This window comes from Anomaloglossus baeobatrachus, chromosome 3 (assembly GCF_048569485.1).
Source record: "Anomaloglossus baeobatrachus isolate aAnoBae1 chromosome 3, aAnoBae1.hap1, whole genome shotgun sequence".
Lineage (NCBI taxonomy): Eukaryota > Metazoa > Chordata > Amphibia > Anura > Aromobatidae > Anomaloglossus > Anomaloglossus baeobatrachus.
Window position 1 is genome coordinate 565,749,900 of NC_134355.1, and position 21,828 is coordinate 565,771,727.

The following is a 21,828-nucleotide window of genomic DNA, read 5'->3' on the forward strand; positions in this document are numbered from 1 at the left end:
GTTTCCTCACTGAGGCTCCATGCCTGATGGGATTTCCTGTTGCTGTGAGGAATCCTCTAGTCTGCCAGATAGTGCCAAAATCGTGCACAATGCCATGTGCATAGGCTGAGTCCGTGTAGATGTTCGCTGTTCGTTCTTCCAGAAACTCAATTGCCCAAATGAGGGCAAGAAGTTCTGCTTCTTGAGCAGATATGCGTGGAGGTAGCGGTTGTTTGGCTAGGACTGCATATAGAGTCACTACTGCAAATCCGGTGTGGAACTTGCCTGCTTCATCAGCGTATCTGCTACCATCCACAAAAAGTTCAAAGTCTGGATTTGTAAGCGGTGTTGCCTGAATATTGTGCAGGGGCTTTGCCTCATGTTCAATGAGTTCCTGACAATCATGATCAAATGGTGCGCTGGCACGTTTGTCACTCTCTTCTGTCCTCTCTTCTGTCCCCCCTTCTAAACTTGTGAAGATCAGCAGATCAGCAAGGTTTAGACTTGTAACTCGAGCAAATGAGATGTTTGGGGGTAGCAACAGCGTGCACTGGAGTCTGACTTGTCTTGCCATGGAGAGATGTTTCAACTGCACTTGATTGAGAACAGCATAAATGTCATGGCTGGTAAGGATGGTAGTCGGGAAATCTAGCGAGATCTCAGATGCTTTCTGCAGTATGTTTGAAACTGCTGTAATAGCACGGACACAGGTTGGTGCTGCTCTGGTAACGTTGTCGAGTTGAGAGGAGTAGTACCCGATTATGTGATGTTTGTCCGTCTTCTGGGTGAGTACTCCTACGGCAAATCCTTGAAGCTCTGCTACGAACAGATTAAAGGTGAGATCATAGTTTGGGAGTGCCAGAGCAGGTGCATCAATCACTAGTTCCTTGAGCTTTTGAAAATTTTGTTGAGCTTCTTCTGTGAGGGAGAAAGGAATATTCTTTGTGCAATCATACAGCGGTTGCATGAGTAGCGATGCATTGGGAATCCACTGTCTGCAGAAAGATATTAGCCCTAAAAATCCTCTGAGTTGTTTGAGATTTCTAGGAATGCTTGCTTTCCTGATAACTTCTTGTCTGTCCGGGCTGAGATGTTTTTGTCCCGCAGAAAGGCAATGGCCCAGGAAGGTGACCCTCGTTTTGCAGAACTGCAATTTATCTCTGCTCGCTTTGCATCCTACTTCTGCCAGAAAGGTAAGAAGACTTATTGAAGCCGTTTTACATTTTTCTTCACTAGGGCAACACAGTAGTAAATCATCCACGTACTGAAGAAGGACACAGTGCTCAGGGGGTTCCCAGCCCCGAAGTACATTGCTCATTGCCTGAGTATATAGCGTAGGAGAATGTTGCATACCTTGGGGCAGGCGTGTCCATGTATATTGATTTTGCTTGTGCGTGAATGCAAAGAAATCTTGGCATGCTGGGTCCAGTGGTACTGAGAAAAAAGCATTAGCAAGGTCTATGACCGTGTAATGGGTGGATGTAGCCGGCACCTGTGTAAGCAGCGTATGTGGATTTGGTACAACAGGGGTGAGGGGCTCCAGTATTGAGTTCACTGCCCTCAGATCGTGTACCATCCGGTACGTAACTGGATCACCTTTTTTTACTTGTCTCTTCTTAACAGGAAACAACGGAGTGTTGTAAGGAGACTTAGTAATTCTGAGGGCTCCAGACTTCAACAGTTCTTTTATCTGGTAATCTAGGGCAGCTTCCTGTTGAACATTAAGAGGGTATTGTCTCAGCTGCGGTGGCGTAATTCCAGGTTTGACTGAAACTTTTTCTGTGGGCACGGATAGTGTGCCGAGGTCAGTTTTTGATGTGGACCAGAGTTTTGTAGGAACTTGTAGAAGTACAGGGTCCGTGTTTACTTTACGTGTAACATCAGATTCTGGTTGATCTTCTATCATCTGGAGGGTGCACAGGATTTCTTCTGGGATATCTTCTGGAATTTGCAGGATAGCAGATCCATCTTCATTGTAGACAATCTGAGCTTGTAGTCTTGATAGTAGATCTTCTCCCACTAGGGCATCTCCACCCAGGGGGGACACTAAGAATTTAGACACGAACATGTGTGGTCCCAGTTTCACCTTCAGTGGATGTGTTATTGGGATTATCTGGGCTTGTCCATCAAATCCGGATACTACTGTAGCTTCAGAGGAGATGGATCCTTCAGGCACCAGATTCTTGGGGAGTACGGAGCGAGAGGCTCCTGAGTCCACTAAAGCTCTTATTTCCTTGTTGCCAATGTGAAGGGGGACATGTATAAATGGACCTCTGGCATCCCTATCCCGTGCTGCCGCAAGTCAGGCAGTCTTCTCCTCCTGACTCTCGGGTCGGTTTTGAGTGTCCCTCTTCTTCTTTCTACAGTCTCTGATCACGTCCTCTGACTCCCACAATAGTAGCAGGTCGGTGCCTTCCTTCTTGTACCTTCTGGCTGACCGTCCACTGCTGCTATGAAAACTTTCTTGTTGCTCCTTTTATCCTTTGCGTCGGTTTCTAAGCCACTTGCTTTGTTGACTAGAAGATCTATGTCTTCCATGTTTCTCCATTCTGGGCAGCACGCTTTCAACTTATCTGCCAGAGGTGCATGTATTCCATCCATGAAGGATCTTACCATCAGGCGGCGTATTGCACCCGCTTGTAAGTCCAGCCCTTCATCTGCGAATGACTGCATCAATCTGTAGTAAAATGAGCTGACATTCTCCACAGGACCTTGATGCACTGGTCCCATTGTGCCCTTAGTTCTTTGCTCCTGGGCGCAGAAGAGATTGAGTCTTATCATGAAGTCTTGTCCCGATTCCACATTACGGGTATCGTCCGGAGCATGTCCTGTCAGGTGGGCAGTGAGTTTGGCATACAGTTCGGGAGACATTTTAACTCTACACAAACCTTCCATGTCCAACCAAGTGCTTCTGTAGGAGACCTGTATTTGGTTCAGGTAACGTGAAAAACTGACTGGGTTTCTAGTTGGATCTGGAGCATTTTGCAGAAAAGCCATCTGCTCGGCTGGAGTCCAGGGTACGTAGTCTTCATATGTACGGGGAACTGCATCTCTAGGAGCATCTGGGTTTTGTGGATTAACAGGTGGTCTTATCAGGACTCTTCTTTCCACTACGGGATAAAGAGGCACTGGTGCTGTGGCTTGTAGCTTGTGCTGTGGAGCTCCACAGGCTAGGCATTTTTCACTCCAGTCCGGATTTTGTTGGTCACAGTTTGTGCAGGTCCATCCCTGGGATCCTGCTATTTTTGGAGTCGTTCCAGGAGTAGCTGACAGCTACGGAGGGGGCTGCGGATCCTTATTAGCTTGCTTCCCAGCTTCTTCCCATGTGTCTGATTCTTCATGGTATATCGAACCTTGATCGTGGGCTGTTTTTGCCATGTCAGAAAGAGTTCTGATCAGTTTAGTCCATGATTTATCTGCTATCACTCCTGCTCTAGTAGCTGTTATTGTATTCCATTTGTTGGGGTCCAATTGATCCTTCCCCTTCAATCCAAATGTCTTGAAAACTTCCTTGGACTGACTGGCTGTTCTTTTGCCATGATAACACGTAATGAGATGTTGCAGGGTGCATCCAGCTCTTCTGTCTTTTGATATTCCTTGTCCCATTCTTCGTCTATCTTCTTCAGCTTTTAGACCCTTGAACGTCCTTTGGACTAAACCTACCTATCCTGGAGATACTCAGAGACTAACTCCTTTTGTATTCCTACCTAAGGTGAGGTCTAGAACCACCTTTCCTGGAAATACCCAAAGACTGATTCTTGATGTGTATTCCTACTGAAAGGTGGTGTCCTAACTTCAGAGGGGGCTGAGAATGTTGAATGGCGCTGGGTTACCCTTCTTGTAACAGAGATACACTCTATATCCGATAGCAATGGCAAACAGGGCTATTCCCACTAACACTAGGGCAGTGAATATCACATCCATTGAACAGAGCAGGTACACTATTCCCTTTCAACACTCACTGATGTATGGGATCTATGACAACCAACAAGGACAACAGCACAGAAGTAAAGCGCAGGAGAGCAGACACGCGACACACGGAGAGGCAGAGAAACACAGAGAAACAAACAACCAAACAAAGCACAGAAAACATCAGCTGGCAAGGCTCTCTCAGAGTTCAGTAGAAACCCGCCAATAACCCAGTATCTACTCACAGTGTACCATTTTGCGCGTTGAGGAGAGGGGAGATCAGATGTGGGGAGCATAAAGAGAAGAATAAGGTTCAACTCTTACCTGGCCAGGTGTTTCTGGTCCCCACGTCTGATCCACTCCTCCTCTGAATGGCAATACAGTCCACTGCGTCCTGGGATTACAAACACGGGTCCCTGCTTTTCGGGCGCCAGATAATGTTAGGTTGACCTAACGGTCACAGCTATTGCCAGCGATGCCCAAATGAGAGAGGGTACCGGTGACCCCCCTCTGCCCTCCCTTTAGCCTTCAATGAAAACAGGCAGACACCGTTATACACGTAAAGGCTAGGAGACGTGCGGCTCCCAAAAAGAAACTGTATTGGTATTGTTTACATTACAAAGTTATACAAAGTTGATTAGGGCGTAACTATGCAACATACATATTCATTAATCTACATTCATTAAGGCGTGGATTGCATATTCCCAGCAAGAGAAATTAATATAATGACTTATACTCCCATAATAGTCTATTCCGCCTCTCATTCTCATAACAAGATGTTTGTCAGTCATTTCTAAGTCAAAACATTCTGCGTCCTTGAAGTTGGTCTCATAGTTTATTACGCAAATAAGTCTGGTTCGGTCTTGCCAGGGAGAATGAATTTCTATTATTTTCTAAGTCAGTGAAAAAGGTTAACTCTTTCCTCACATTGTTTTGATGCTGTTTTCCCATGTGGTTTTTGAAGTCGAGCAATTGGTGCATAGTAATATGCAGGAGAGATTCTCTTTCTCTGTTACATCGGCCATGCAATTTTGAAATTAAAAGGATAAGATCTCACAAATGTATAAAAAGTCGTCGCTGTTCTATCCAGAAAACTGCAGCAGCTATTAATAATTTACAAGACAATTTACAGTTTCCTATGGTGAAGTATTGCAACCTATCCATAAAAAAAAATGATGCTATACCATGGATATGTATGCCATCACATTTTTTTTGCAAACCCATAGACTTAAATTGGCATGTTTCATCCCAACACTCAGAAGAAGGCTTTGATTTTTTTTTCACATGCAGATTCAGTCAAGGAAAAAAAAATCACTCATCTGCCCTAATCATTGAATAACATTGGCCTTAGATCTGTCTGTGGGGTGTCCGTTTTTTCACGGACCGAAAATATACTCATGTGAACTTGTGGCCAAATATCGTTTTTTAGGCAAGGCATGCAGCCATTGAACAATCAGATTGAAAAACCACATACACTGCATTCCATCATCAATTTCAGCCACATCAAGGCCATGTCCCTTTGACCTCATCTGGTATTACCCTAAATTATCTGATGACATGTTAGAGATTCTTCAGATGGGAAGCAAAAGAGTAAAATCAATTCAGCACTTGACAATCTATCCAAACTATTTTGTGCTAGTTTTAGCTTTGCTCAGCTTTGGAAAGGTACCTAAACCTCTATATTGTAAAAAGACCCCACCAGCATCCATGGCAATACTAAACAAACTCATAGGCATTAATTTAATTACGACATACCATGCCTTTGTCCAAGCTTACCGTTTTTGACCAGTTATTCAAACATATATTTCTTATAAAAACTAAAGAGTGTGACATACCTGAATGCCATCCTTTTAGATATCCCCTCACTAATCTCTACTGGGCTATAGCTGAAGCTTCTGCTGACCACAACAACTTGACCACTGAGCAGTATTGGCTGGAGCAGCCTGTCACACGATGTCTGTCTCAAAGCTCGCCAAGTGTCAGTGTGACGCCCTGGCACCGCCAGTTGGTCACAGAGGAACACTACACCCCGCATAACATCCTAGCCACCCCCCTCAGGGTAGGAAGGACACACCAGTGGGCGGGACCAGGCGGATTGGGAGCGCCCACCTAGGGGTCTTGAGGATCCGGGGGCGGGAACCAGTAAGTTCTAGTTGGGAGTTGGAGTTTGAAGTTCAAGTTGGAGGAGAGTGAAAGCTGAGCCGAGTGAAGTGTAGCCCGGGTAGTGGCCCTGGTCTACTGGCTAGGTGGCAAGCAGTGGTCCGTGTCCAAAGGCGACAGGAGTCCAGTCGTGGGAAATCCAAAGTGGACCGGCAGAGAGTTGGAGCCCGCCAGTACCGACAGCGGAGATCCGGTCTGGAAACCGTGCACAGGTGGGGTACCTGGACCCTAGTTAGAAGACGGTTGCAAGCCCCTTCTCTAATTAACCAGGCCGGGAGCAAGGTTCCAGACGTTGTTCCAAAGTGTTAGCCCAGATAGAGCGAAATGGCAGCCCACCACGGGGGATAGGGTATCTGCAAACACGCACCGAAATCCCAAGGGTCAGTTTTCGCGGGCACGACTCCCAACCACACCAGCACCTGGAGTGGACTTCCTCGTTCCATATGGGATTGTCCAGAATTGAGAAAGTCACAGAGTGCCGGAGGAAGGGACATCGGTACACCAGCCGGGGGTCGGACCCGAGTACACCCAGACTTGGCAGCCGGCCACTGACACTTTGGTTTACCAACAGACTTGTGTGCAATTATTCAACAGTGAGTACACCAACATTCCCCGGTCCGGCCCGGCGCGCCACCTCCGGCCTGCATCACTCCCCGTGTCCTGGACAGTGATGCTGTTTTTGAATTGCACAGACAGGCTTGAGCTTCGACAAGCTGTACTCTTGTTAGTATTCGAGGTTTCAGAAGATAATTTTTGCTAGCCTGTGGATTACTGTTTGAGTCACATGTTTCAGGAGACCTTTCACAGTCGTCTCCGCTCTTTGTAAGATGGTGGAGCCTGGTCTCTCATGCTGATGATAGCCTTATGCAATCCTGGTCCTTGTGCTTTGATATCTACTTGTTGGTGAACTTCTGTGTGCTGTTTGATGTGTTTTGGAAATACTCTTGGTTTCTGATTATTTCCTACCTTCCTTTAGTTTCCTCCTGATCAAGTATGCTCTATACCTCTGTGAGTGATTGCTGTGAGTTTGAGTTTTTTCCCAGTCTGTTTATTTGTATGGGATTAATCACTCCTGTCCCGGCCCTCTCCTGGGTGGAGGGAGGGGAGTCACTAGACCAGGATTGTACAAGAACTAGGGTAAGGAAGGCGGCCCAAACATCGTCACCATCAGATGTATCTTTGGGATCAGGGTCAGCCAGGGTTCCCTTAGTCTGACGACCAGTTTGAGCTCCCCTGCTCCTAGTGATCCCGTCACACCCTATGACATTATCATCTCCCCCAGTTTAAAATTCAGCATAGACCCCGGAGCCTCACTTTTGAGACAGTTGCAGGTGCTGTCCCTCCTGGTGGCGGAATTAAGGGGGGCTGCTCAACAACAGGTTCAGTCTGCTGCCCTAAAGCAATCTATGGTGTTTGCTGCCAGAACCCAAGCTGCCACTCCCAGTGAGGTTTTCAGGGGATCGTAGATGGTTTGTCACCTTCAGGGAGGTATGTAAATTGTATTTTCGCCTGCATCCTCACTCCTCTGGGAGTGAGGTGCAGCAGATGGGTATTGTGATTTCGCTGCTTAGTGGAAACACACAAGCATGGGCTTTTTCCCTGCCTCCTGAGTCACCTGTGTTTGTGTCAGTGGATGGGTTTTTCTCCATGCTTAGCCTTATCTACGACGATCCAGATAGGGTATCGTTGCCTGAGTCTGAGATCCGTACATTGCACCAGGGAAATCAGCCGGGAGAGGATTACTGCTCTGAATTCCGGCGCTGGTCTATGGACACACTCTGGAATGACCCTGCTCTCAAAAATCAGTTTCTTCAGGGCATGTCCGAGAGGTTAAAGGTGGCATGGGTCATGTATGAGAGTCCTCCCTCTTTTGAGGCAGCTATGTCCTTGGTAATCCATATTGATCACCAGTTCCGTTAAAGGTCTCATAACGCCAAGACTCTCTAGGAGCTGGTGGCTGTACCTGCATTACCATCTGAGGCCTTGCCTCAACCCATGTAGCTTGGTGGGACGTCTTATGGGAGGAGAGAGTCCTCTACTCCTAAAAGGGGAGATACTTGCATTTACTGTAGTAAAAAGAGACAATTTTTTAGTACTTGTCCTTTTTTGCCTACAACAGATCGGCCATTGGAAAGCTGTTAGGTCCAGGGGGATTATGGGATTTCAAACTGGGTCTATGTATTTACTCCACCATGGTGTCTCAGTTCTTTTACCTGCCAAGGTTAAAATAAAGTGCCAAGAGATCACTGTTAAGATTTTTATTGATAGTGGCTCAGGGAAAACATAATTGACAAACAGTTTGCGCGCTCCTCAGGGTTAGGCTATGTTTTCACTGGGTGTTTTTGCAGCATTTTTTAGCTACAGATTTGCCTTGTTTTTATGCAAATCCATGCTAATAAAATGCTGCTTTTTACAGTCCCAAAAAAGTCTTTGAGATTTCTGAAATCCCATGGACACACGCAAAACACGTCAGGATTTTTTCTTGACTGTTTTGTAAACCACCTGCAGTTTTGCTGCATTATGAAAAGAATGAACATGTAAATTCTTTTCAGCGCTTTTGCCACGGTTTTTCAACCTGACAGGTGGACTTGCAGATACCCTGGATCGGTGGGTCTAACCGGGTTAATAAAAAACCCGGTTAGGCCCGGAATTGATCTAGGGTATCTGGCCAGCACTTAAAAAATGGTGGTGGGGATATGGAGATTGGAGAAGGCGCACTATATTTACCGAATCACCAGCGCGGCTGTACGCTCTTGCGGCTCCTCCACTTCCCCGCTCATTACATATTCACTGCTTTCATCTGGGATTGGTTGCAGTCAGATGCGCCCCCAGCATCTGACTGCAACCAATCACAGACCTGGTCTGCGAGTCTAGTGTAGAGAGAATGAGTGAGCCGCTCATTCAGCGGTGACCTCACTCAGGCTATTTATGGTCATAGGTATCGCCAGCTGTGACCGGAAATCATCTGAGTGAAGTGACCGTTGATCATGAGCCCATTCATTCTCTGAAGCTCACAGCGTGCAGTCTTGTTCTATGGCGCCCGCTGTGATCTTCAGATGTAGCAGAGCTGAATCGCCGTTATGACTCGTGGATTATTTCGGACCTGCAGGGGTGTGATTATGGAGTTAATAAAGTGGTGAAATAGGGGCTTTTTTCATTTTGTTTCAAATAAAGGATTTTTCAGTGTTTGTGTTTATTTCTTTTCACTTAGAGATTGGTGTTGGGGGGGTCTCATACATGCTTGCCATTACCAATCTAGGCTTAAGAAAAGAAAGCTAGGCACTGCAAGCCCAGGTGTGTACTCACTGATCTGTGGTTTTCACGTGGAACACTGACCTCCAGCCAATCTCCGTGGTGCTCTGCCAACAGGTGAGAATCCAAAAAGAGCTTCAAAAAAGAAGGAATGGCGGCAACTCACTGGTAGTTATGAAATGGCAAATTTATTGCACAAACTGCGGCATTGTTACAGCAAACACGGGGAGAGGGGGAGTGCACTCCCCCCTCCCCGTGTTTGCTGTAACTATGCCGCAGTTTGTGCAATAAATTTGCCATTTCATATCTACCAGTGAGTTGCCGCCATTCCTTCTTTTTTGAAGCCAATCTATGCTTAGTCGCAGCTATTGATACTCACTCAAGATAAGCATACAGCTGGGGGCTGCAGCCTGTAGCTGTAGGCTTTATCTGTGCTGGGCATCATAATATGGGGGGACCCTACGTCATTTTTTTTTTTTATTTAGTTATTTATTTTTTACTCTACGATAGACCCACAGACTCCAGGGGGTAAGGAAGCAGTGAATATGCATGAGGCTAATGAGCAGCAGCAGAAGTAGGAGGGAGCGCGGGAACAAGTACGGATGAGCCTAAAATGTATGGGCTCCTTCCAGGTTAGTGGGCGTGACCAGCTGGGTTAGTGAGTGTGAACGGCTTGGTTAGTCAGCTTGGCAATGTTTTCTTCCTTCCACTACAATCATCCTTTGCCCCCTGCCCCCCATGTAATAGGGGCCTGTTGAATGACGTCATACATGGAAGGAGCCCATACACTCTAGCATCTACCGGAGACTGGTAACTATAGCGCTTGCTTTACTTTTTTTTTTTCTTTTTACCTTTTTTTTTTTACTACCCGAGTGTCAGATCCAGGTCAATCCCGGCCCAGCCCAGCACTCGGGTACTCTTGAACCCTTGCTGGTTTTGACATCACAGAAAAAAAACGCTGTAAAAACGCCACCAACTGCAGATGACTCCCAGGAGACAATCTGCCACAAGATCAGGTTTTGATCAGGTTTTGGTCAGGAAACAAACGCTGCAAAAACGTCTTGAGTGAACATAGTCTTAAGAGTGCTTTACACGCTGCGACATTGCTAACGATATATCATCGGGGTCACGGTGTTTGTGATGCACATCCGGCGTCGTTAGCGACATCGCAGCATGTAACACCTCTGAGCGACCTATAACGATCTCAAAAGAGGTAAAAATCGTTGGTATTGGAGAGGTCGCTCCAACCCCAAAAATCGTTGCCAGGTGAGTAGCGAGGTTGTTCGTCGTTCCTGCGGCAGCACACATCGCTATGTGTGACACCGCAGGAACAAGGAAACTCACCGTACCTGCGTCCCGCCGGCAATGAGGAAGGAAGGAGGTGGGCGGGATGTTTGGCCCGCTCATCTCCGCCCCTCCTCTGCTATTGGGCGGCCACTTAATGACGTCGCTATGACGCCGAACGAACCTCCCCCTTAGCAAGTAGGCGGTTTGCCAGTCACAGCGACGTCGCTAGGCAGGTAAGTAGCGTGACGGGTGTAAGTGATGTTGTGCGCCACGGGCAGCGATTTGCTCGTGTCGCACAACCGACGGGGGTGGGTACGCTCGTTAGCAATATCGGTACCGATATCGCAGCGTGTAAAGTACCCTTTAGAGTTAGACAAATGATGCAGTCCTATCCTGATCTTTGCTATTGACAGTTCACCTTTTTCCCAAGGAGTATTTAGGGAATGTGCAACAGGGTTAGAGCTCCGCGTATGGGTACTCCATTCAAAGTGCATTACTTGCTATGTACTCAAATACCTTCCTGCACAAATTGTGTTAGGCTTCCCTTGGTTTACATTGCATAACCCGGTTCTAGACTGGAAGACCCGTGACATAACTAAATGGAGCCCATTCTTTAACCAGCAGTGTTTTGGGACCTGTATCTCTGCGATAACCATGAGTATTCCGAAGCCTTTTTCTCAGTTCTGTGATGTTTTCTCTGAAAAGAACTGCCAGGAGCTGATAACTGCACCATAAGGTTGTAGCCATGGGCCACATTACCTAAGTGCAAATTGTATAATTTGTCAGAATCTGAGACACAAGCTCTCAAGGACTATACACTGGGTGCAGAATTATTAGGCAAGTTGTATTTTAGCTGTTTTTGTTTTTTTTTAGATTTGGCTATCTTTTGAGGATATCTGTTTGTGCAGGTAAATATTACAGTGCAGACTTATTAGGCAACTTAATGAAAACCAAATATATTCCCATCTCACTTGTCTATTTTCACAAGGTAAACCAATATAACTGCACACAATTTAGAAATAAACATTTCTGACATGAAAAAACAAAACCCCAAAAAATTAGTGACCAATATAGCCACCTTTCTTTATGATGACACTCAACAGCCTACCATCCATAGATTCTGTCAGTTGCTTGATCTGTTTACAATCAACATTGTGTGCAGCAGCCACCACAGCCTCCCAGACACTTTTCCGAGAGGTGTACTGTTTTCCCTCACTGTAGATCTTACATTTTATGAGGGACCACAGGTTCTCTATGGAGTTCAGATCAGGTGAACAAAGGGGGCCATGTTATTATTTTTTCATATTTTAGACCTTTACTGGCCAGCCACACTGTGGAGTAGTTTGATGCATGTGATGGAGCATTGTCCTGCATGAAAATCATGGCTTTTTTTAACAATACCGACTTTTTCCTGTACCACTGCTTGAAGAAGTTGTCTTCCAGAAACTGGCAGTAGGTATGGGAGTTGAACTTCACTCCATCCTCAACCCGAAAAGGTCCCACAAGTTCATCTTTGATGATGCTAGTCCACACCAGTACCCCACCTCCACCTTGCAGGCGTCTGAGTCGGAGTGGAGCTCTCTGCCCTTTACTGATCAGCCTCTGGCCCATCCATCTAGCCCATCAAGAGTCACTCTCATTTTATCAGTCCATAAAACCTTTGAAAAATCATTGTTAAGATATCTCTTGGCCTAGTCTTGACGTTTTATCTTATGTTTCTTGTTCAAAGGTAGTCGTTTTTCAGCCTTCCTTACATTGGCCATGTCCCTGAGTATGGCACACCTTGTGCTTTTTGATACTCCAGTAACGTTGCAGCTCTGAAATATGGCCAAACTGGTGGCAAATGGCATCTTGGCAGCTTCACGCTTGATTTTCCTCAATTCATGTGCAGTTATTTTGCGCCTTTTTTGCCCAACACACTTCTTGCGACCCTGTTGGCTATCTTCCATGAAACGCTTGATTGTTTGGTGATCATGTCGCGGGCGGGGAGGAGGGTGTCAACGCTGCGCTCTCCCACTGCTCGGGTCCGGCCGCCGCTGCTCTGCGGCTGCTGCTGCTGCTGCTCGGTGACTCGAGCGGCGCTCCTCGCCCGTGAGTGAAAGGGGTTGATTTGTTGGTGGGGGGATTTGATTAATGTCCGTGACGCCACCCACGGTTGTGGTGATTGTGTGGACACCACCGCTGCTCTGTCTGGGGATCCCGGGAGTGGTGGTATGGAGCAGCTAGATGTTGGTTTGCCCCTCCGTGGGTAGGGGAGTTTGGTAGTCCCGGGGCCCGATGATGGGGAGGTCAGGATGGTGGACAGGCGGGTTATGGGGCCTGTGGAGGTGCAGGGACACAGGGGCAGCGCTGTGCCATACGGCACGGAGGTACTCACTCAGCCCAAGGATGATGACACAGTTCACGGTAAACAAACGGCTGGTTGGACGGGTCCCTCGGACGGCTGCGGTGCTGATGTTCCCTGCAGTTAGCGGTGACGGTCACTTCCTTGCACCTAAGTACGGTTCTTTGGTAGCGATGGATTCCCACCGGTACCCCGCTCCCCAGCTTGGATATGAGCCGGAGGAGCCCCTCTCTTGCCCGCAGGCGCTGGCCATGGGAAACTGGTGCCTTGGCGGTGGCGGTGTCTCCCCTTCACGGTCGGACTGTTGCCTTCAATCGGGACTTTGCTGCTGGGAGACCCGGAGGTCCCCTTCACTGACGGATTTGGCAAATTATGGCGACTCCTAGCCTTGCCGGGATCCGAAAGGCCCCTGCCACTGGTGCTGGCTTCTCTTTGTATACCGCTCCGGTACCGCCGGGCCACCACCTGTCCACGGTCCTTTCGGCAACCTCCGATCAGCCTCTCCTGCAGACGGTCACCGCCGTCTGCCAACCTTGCTGTCTCAGTCCGGGGCACACACCCGGACCCACTTCAGGCTTTCAAACTGTCACTTTTCTTCTCTCACTTCCACTCCTGTCACTAGCTCCACTGCCACTTCCTTCTCTCTCAAACTCAACTCTCCGCTGTTTACTCCTTCACTTCCCTAGCTTGACTGCTGGTTTTCCCGCCTCCAGGACTGTGAACTCCTCGGTGGGCGGAGCCAACCGCCTGGCCCACCCCCTGGTGTGAACATCAGCCCCTGGAGGAGGGCAACAAGGATTTGTGTTCTGACCTTGGTGTTCCTGCAGGGAATGTGGGGTGCGTGTGGTGTTGTGACCTGTGACCCCTGGCTTGCCCAGGGCGTCACAATCACGCTTCAAAAGTTTGACAATTTCAAGACTGTTGCATCCCTCTGCAAAACATCTCACAATTTTGGACTTTTCAGAGCCCGTCAAATCTCTCCTCTGACCCATTTTGCCAAAGGAAAGGAAGTTGCCTAATAAGTATTCACCCCTTATATAGGGTGTTGATGTTATTACACCACACCAATGCTCATTACAGAGATTAACATCAATTTACTTAATTGGTAGTTGTCTCTCAAGCATATACAGCTTGGAGTTGGAGTAGGACAACATGTATAAAAATTATCATGTGATCAAAATACTCATTTGCCTCATAATTCTGCACACAGTGTATAATAGAAAATTTGGCTAATGGTCACATTAAGCTGTCTTCATCCCCTGTAGCTGCAGGGGTGTTTTGGCAAAAAGAAGGGTGGTGGAGTGCGTCAGTGTCTGGATTTACGCAAGTTTAACTAGCTTATGGTTTGCGACTCATATCCAATGTCACTCCTTTCAACCCTATTTAACCAGATTTCTGGTGCCACATGATTCTCCAAACTCAATCTCATGGGGGTCAATAATCTAATTTGGGTCCAAGAGGGAGATAAGTGGAAGACGGCATTCAATACGCCGGAGGGTCACTTTGAGAATCTAGTGATGCCTTTTGGTCCGACTATCGTGCCTGTGGTTTTTCAACACTTTGAATGATGTATTTACTCACCTATTGGGAACATTTTTATAATTTATTTTGATGATATTCTCATTTATTTGCGGGATTTTGGCTTACATTTGAAACATGTCAAACAGGTTTTACAGATCCTCAGGGAGAAAAACTTGTATGCTAAATTAGAGAAATGTGTATATGCCATTCAGGAGTCTCTGTTTCTGGGTACATAATTTCCACTTCTGGTTTTAGGATAGACTCCTCTAAGTTGTAAGCTATTATGAAATGGGACCGTCCTGAGAACCTGATAGCGCTGCATCTTTTTTAGGGTTTGCAAAATTTACAGAAAGTTTATTAAAAAAAATTTGACCATTGCAAGAGCTCTGACGGTGATAATGAAAAAAGGTACAGACTTTTCTATTTATTCTCAGGGTGCTTTATATGCTTTTGATTGTCTTAAAAAATGTTTCGCGTCAGCACCGATGGAGACACAGCCGGATGTATCTCTTCCCTTCATCGTGAAAGTTGACGGATCATAGGTGGGGATGGGAGCTGTATTGTCTTAGGGTCCATCTATTGGCAAACTATGTCCATGTGCATTCTTTTCTAAAAAAAAATCTCCAGCTGAACGTAATTATGACATTAGTAATAAGGCGTTACTCGCTATTAAGTTGGAGTTTGAGGAATGGTGGCACTTTTTTTAGGGAGCTAATCATGTGGTTACTTTAATTACGGACCATAAAATTCTCCTTTCCCTTGAGTCAGGAAAATGTCTCACACCAAGACAAGTACAGGGGTCTTTATTTTTGAATAGGTTTAATTAAATGGCCTTACCATTATCATATAAGATCCACAATGTCTTCCACAAGTCTCTGTTATAGAAATTTGTGGGTTTCTGAACACATCTTCCTGTTCCTCCACCTCAGGTCTTAATTGATGGTTCTTTAGAGTTCCATTATCGAGAAGTGTTGATTCTCAGCTTGTCCGTCGCTCGCTACAGTACCTAGTTCATTGGCAGGGTTATGGTCCTGAGGAAAGGACTTGGGTGCCTGCCACAGGTGTCCATGCAAAGTGTCTGGTTAGGGCATTCCATCGCCTGGTCCTGAGGGTTCAGAGGCCCCTCTTAGAGGGTGGGGTATTATCACATTGTATCTGGCTCAAAACTCGCCAAGTGTCAAGACTACTTCTGATGCTGTTCACACAGCAGAATTAGACACCCCAAACAAAGCTGCTTCTGAGTTGCACAGACAGACTCGGGCATTGACAAGCTGTGCTCTTATTAGTAATCAAGATTTCAGGAGTTAATTTCTGCTAGCCTGTTGATTACTGCTTGAGTCACATGTTGCAGGAGACCTATCACAGTTGCCTCCGCCTTTTTTAAAATGGTGGAGCCCAGTCTTCCCTGCCAATGTTAGCTTTATGCGATCCCGGTCATGTGCTTTGATATTCAGTTTCTGGTGAACTTCTATGGGCTGTTTGATGTGTTGTGGAAATACTCTTGTTGTCTGATTATTTCCTCCCTTCTATTAGTTTCCTCCTGATCACGTATTGTCTATACCTCTGTCTGTTTATTGGTGTGGGATTAATCACTCCTGTCCCGGCCCTCTACTGGGTGGTGGGAGGGGGGCCACTAGACCAGGGTTGTTCAGGAGCTAGGGTAAGGAAGGCAGCCGAAACATTGTCACCTTCAGGCATATCTTTGAGATCAGTGTCAGTCTATGTTTATAGTGATCCCATCACACCCCTTGACACCACCGGGGTTGCTGCTCAGAAAATACTATAATAGCCAACCACTGCAGTTGATATCAGTTGTTTCTTTTTTTGGGGTCTGACACAGCTTAGTAGATTAAAGCGAGGGAATCTCTGAAATTACAGCATTCTGGTAATTAAAAAAATTAAGAGCCTGACATTATGTGCCAATAACTACATTTAGGTGAACTGTAGATGGAAAATGGAAGTATTAAAAAATGAACAAAAAATAGTCTTTAAAGGCAATCTGTCTGTTTTTGCTACCCCATCTGAAAGTGGCATAATGTAGAGACAGTAAAATAAAAATTCTGGCCATTGTAAAAACATAGTGAACTAAAATCTGTGGCAGATAAAGACTTAAATAGGGGCAAAACGTGTTAATGATCAATAACAAGAAGAAATTCTCCACAGGTGAGGTAGTGATTGAACTGCTTCATTCAATGCCTCTCTATTGATCTGTGCATCTACGTATATTTGTTTCCTATAGCCCTATAGCAGTAATAAATGGAGGTGTAAAAGCTACAGGCCATTTATTTTTTCTTTCATTGAAAAAACATGATGACATATGGTAAGTATAGCGAGTGAACACTGCATGAGGCATTGTAAGGCTGCTTTCACACCTCTGATTTTGCAGAGCCGGCCAATCCGGCTCTAAAACCTATGCAACGGATGCGGCGACAACTCCGCATCCTTTGCATAAGTTTTTTACATGCGGCCCGTCCGGTTTTTGCCGCTTGCGGCAGGCTACTGAGCATTCGCAGTGGAAAAAAATGCATGCGGCGGCCGGATGCGATGTTTGCCGCAGGACGCTGCATGCGGCGTCCATAGGCATGCATTGCAAATCGTGCCGCATCAGCTAGATGCGGCGCGATGCGGTTTTTTTGCCGGACAAAAAAATGTGCCAGGCAACGTTCCATCCGGCCGCCGCATTGGCTAAATCTGCCGCGTGCGGCAAAAAACGGACTGAACGCAAGCCCATGCGGCACAATACGCCACTAATGTAAGTCTATGCAAAAAAACGCAACTGGCGGCAAAAAAAAAACGGTTGCGGTTTTTCTGCAAAGCGCCGGATTGTGCCGCACAGGAAAAACCGGATGTGTGAAAGCAGCCTAAGCCGCCTTCTTCTTAAAGGGGTCTCCAGCTACTTAATAAAAAAAACACCCAGCATTCTTTAAACTAATTTAATAATTAATACTCAAAAAGTGTATCCCTCTTGCTACCATTCCAATGTGGCTTAGGTCCGATCCTTTATCCCAATACCCCGGTCTTTACACTTGCGGCTCATTGAGGCCAATGGTTGACTGTGAAAGTTACAAGCCTTTTAAACTCTAGACATAATTGGAAGAAAAGAGAATGGTAGGGAATGTAGGCATCAAGGAAACAGGAGTGGTGGGTGGTTGGTTAAATGACTATTTGTCACGAGTGTGTCTTGTCCACATGATACATTTAGGGGATCTGGGATCAGGATGTCTTAATACTTAATTGATCGCAGGTCCTCTGTGGAGTCTACAGATTATTGGAATGGATTTCATATCATTTCATGCTGTAGGGGTTAAGGAATATTTCCTTACTCGCTAAAATTACTCTTAAGGGTGCTTTACATGCTGCGACATCGCAAACGATATATATCGTCGGGGTCACAGTGTTTGTGACGCACATCTGGCGTCGTTAGTGTCATCGCAGCGTGTGACAGCTAGGAGCGACGATCAACGATCGCAAAAACGTCAAAAATCATTGATCGTTGACACGTCGCTACTTTTTATAATATCGTTGGTGGTGCATGCCGCTGGTTGTTCATCGTTCCTGCGGCATCACACATCGCTATGTGTGACACCGCAGGAACGACGAACATCTCCTTACCTGCGTCCACCGGCAATGAGGAATGAAGGAGGTGGGCGGCACATTCCGGCCGTTCATCTCCGCCCCTCCTTTGCTATTGGGCGGCCGCTTAGTGACACCGCTGTGACGTCGCTGTGACGCCGAACGCACTTCCCCCTTGAAGGAGGGATTGTTCGGCGGTCACAGCGACGTTGCTGAACAGGTATGTGTATGTGACGCTGCCATAGGGATATTGTTCGCTATGGCAGCGATCACCAAATGTCGCACGAACGACGGGAGCGAGTCCTGTCGCTCGCAACATCGCTAGCAATTGCTAGCGATTTCGCAGCATGTAAAACACCCTTTAGGCTTAATCACAGCAGCATTATCTTATCACTCCCTTCTACGATATTTACCCACTCCTGGCTTCACTCCATGTCGATGATCGATCATCACTGACCACTTTGTAGGAGCCTGTCTTTGGGTCTTTGGAGAAGCTGCTAGAAGCTGGCTGGGGGTGACTCTGTATTAATCAGGTCTTTCCGTATTTCCGTAGGTTCCCTGGAAATATACGTGGCTTCAATTGTGAATCCAGGATCTGATTCATGGTGCTGTGGTTTGGTCAGCATGAATCAGCTGACCAGTTCCCTTTAAAACATTTTTCCAAATCTCAGAAAGTGTCTTTAAATAAATTTTTTTTTTTTTGTTGTGTTAACATGTTATTTTTTTAATACAAAACTTTACTTATAAAGCAACATTTTTAAAGGGGCAAATATATTTTCCTCATACACTAAGTTGATAATTAGGCGTTTATTGAATAAGTGACCAGAACTTTCGATCTCATACTAGAGCCATTGTATAAATCATCGGTTACATCCCGGCAGAAGTGACTGTTACAAGAACAATAAACTTCAGTATTTGAGAACTTTGCAGTTAGATAAGACGTAGGATGTGTGGAAATGTGTGTGTCACATTAATGATGGGCTTGAAACTCCTTATCACACACTGTAGTGTCTGACCAAAGAGCAAAGGTAGAGCGGTTTAATCTAACCGGGAAATCCGTGATGGGAAGTCGTCTCTTTCATTTCAGAAAATCTTAACTCATACATTTACTCAAGGTTTTAAGGTTTTTTTGGGTCATTTTTGTATTTGGTATCATGACTACTGCCTTGGAATTGGTTGGATTTTGTTTGGGCTTGGTTGGAAGTTTGGTAACTGGAGTCACCTTGTCAAGTGAAAGGTGGAAAACGTCCACTGTAAGCGGCAGCGTGATCACCACCAACATCGTGTATGAGAACTTGTGGAAGAGCTGTGCGACGGCTAGTACTGGAGTCACCAACTGCAAGACGTTCGATTCTCTGCTGAATCTACCTGGTGAGTTCACTATTATATGCTTTCCTTATTGGTACCAGGCTTATATACTTCCCATAGATTTCACTTAGGTCTAGGTGCTATCACTGAAATCTATCCTATTACAGTCTTTAGAGCTGTTCAACTTCTGCGTATTTTTGCAGACCCAATGATCCCTGTAAAATCAAGGAGACATGTCCGATTTTGATCCGAGTAATGGATCAAAGTTGCCAATGTAAGTCTATGGGTTATCATTGTGCCATCCAAGTGCTGTCCATTTTTCATGGTCAGTTTGCTAGATGAAACCTGAGAAACCTCCATGACATTTGTTTTCTGAGAAAAAGTAATGAAACTCTCGCAAAAATGCTGATTAAAAAAAAATAAATCACTGAGAACTAATGTATAACATTCCACCTTTAAAATGTTTAATTATACTTTTGTCTCTGAGCCATAACAAGCAGAATATCATATTTTTTCTTGTCTCAGAGAAATAAGTATTTTTTCATGCTACAAGAATTCCTCTATAAATACAATATTATAATACTATCAAAATACACAGAAATGCTCTAATATTGCTTGAATTTAGCTAATTTTGCACATTGAAAAAGCTTCTACGTAGGAAAGAATATTCCCTAGTTTGAAACTTTGCTGACTAATAAATCCTAAGGGAGTGACCGACTTACAGTTGCCATTTTATAGTCTCCATTGGGTTGTCACATGTGTACCAGAAACATTATTTTTAGAATGTTTCTATAAAGTGAGCTGAAGTAGGATCGATTAGCTCAATTTTTGAATATAGGTGATCCCTGAGATATATTACTGGTGACCAAATTCACATAGGTGTCCTTTATAATAACTCCGAACCCCCCCTCCGTAAGAAAATGCAATACATGTGCACCCATAGTTACAGTACGTTCTCGGAGTCTGTACAAGAAGTCACTGTGACACCACAAGACAAAGCTGCAGGCATTTCAAGGTCTGTATGGAGGATTATTAAGGAGACATTGAGCCAAATTCCTCATTTGTGTTTTTTCTAAAATGAATTTTATTTTTTGTTGTCTTGTCTTGTGCCAAATTTTTCAAAATGTTTCATGCTTCTAATCAAAAATGAAAAAAAAAGTTTTAGTGACTGCTTTAGTATCAATAGTCGCAAAATCATTTAAAAGTCACACATTTATCTAAAAATGTGCCGAATTGAAAACTCCTCTGGAAACATTACTCTAGGCAGGGACTGGAGTCAGATGCACTATCCTAAAAATGTGACATTTGGTAATGGTTAGGGATGATCGAATATCACAAAAATTCGGCAATTTTCGATTTCGCGAATATCTGACGAATAGTTCGCCGCTATGCGAATATTCGATGTGCAATGTAAGTCCACGGGAAACCCGAATAGTTGCTATTCGGCAACTATTCGGGTTTCCCATAGACTTACATTGTGCATCGATTATTCACAAATAGTCAATTAGCAGCGACCTATTCGGCAAATATGGCCGTTGCCGAATATTTGAGGTATTCGATCATTCCTAGTAACGGTCACATTTCATGTATCTATCCAGTACATCTGGAAGTCAATTAGAAATCAAAAAAGACAGAAAATTTAGACAATTTAAATAGTGCTGCAAAACATATAGAGACTAATGTACAAATACCACTAAAAATAAAAAAAAAAATATTCCAGAAAAGTGGAGAAACCACAATGAGGAATTAATTCCTTTTAGAATCACCGCGATAATTCGGCATCCGAGAGAACCTGCGACATTTTCTGTTGGTAAAAAATGTAAAAGACAAAATTAAAGGCCTCGTTTTACTGAAGATTATATAATATAACTAGGTTTTATCATAGAAGAAAAAAAAATTCTCATTGCTCATTAAGTTTGCCTGTAAAGTAAGATGGGTCTAATATTTTAACCAAAAGCATTAGACACCTATGTTAGGAACTACTTGGAGAAGCGTGGATCAATCTACGCTACTGTAGATAAACTGAAAGTCCAATCCGTGAAGTGAATGGAAAGGTGCTTTATTTTCGGAGTGAAACCTCACTCCTTCTTCAGAATAGGCACCGAATTACAACATATAGACAGTGGTATGGTTTAAACAGACAAGGTATAGTGAAAAAAGCGCCAAAGGAACACATGACGTCAGAGTCCAAAGTTATTGGTGGACCAACTGTCATAGTCATAAATACAACAAAACTTTTATTAAAAAATAAAAATTGAGCTTATGAAGCAGAGCGATAGAACAATAGGCCAAAAAAAAGAAAGAAACAAACAGGAATAGAGAACGAAAGATAGAAGAAATAAAAAGGGGAAAGGAAGAGATGGGGACAGAGAGAGGGAGGGAGGTAGAAGGATGAGAAAAAAAGGTTTCGAACCTTTGAGAGTGTTAACAACTATTGATAACGCAGCACCTAGACCAGTATACTGTAATGTCTAGATCTTGGCACAGTAGATAAT

At 45.0% G+C, this 21,828-nt stretch overlaps 1 protein-coding gene across 1 annotated transcript in view; it reads left to right on the top strand.

Moving 5' to 3' along the window:
• Positions 1-19,058: 19,058 nt before the first annotated feature.
• LOC142295558 (claudin-15-like) overlaps positions 19,059-21,828 on the top strand; it is a 74,384-nt gene continuing 71,614 nt past the window's right edge. Inside the window, exon 1 of the mRNA XM_075338661.1 lies at positions 19,059-19,396. Within this exon, the coding sequence (XP_075194776.1) occupies positions 19,180-19,396 (217 nt within the window). The 5' untranslated portion in view covers positions 19,059-19,179. The remainder of the gene's footprint in view (positions 19,397-21,828) is intronic.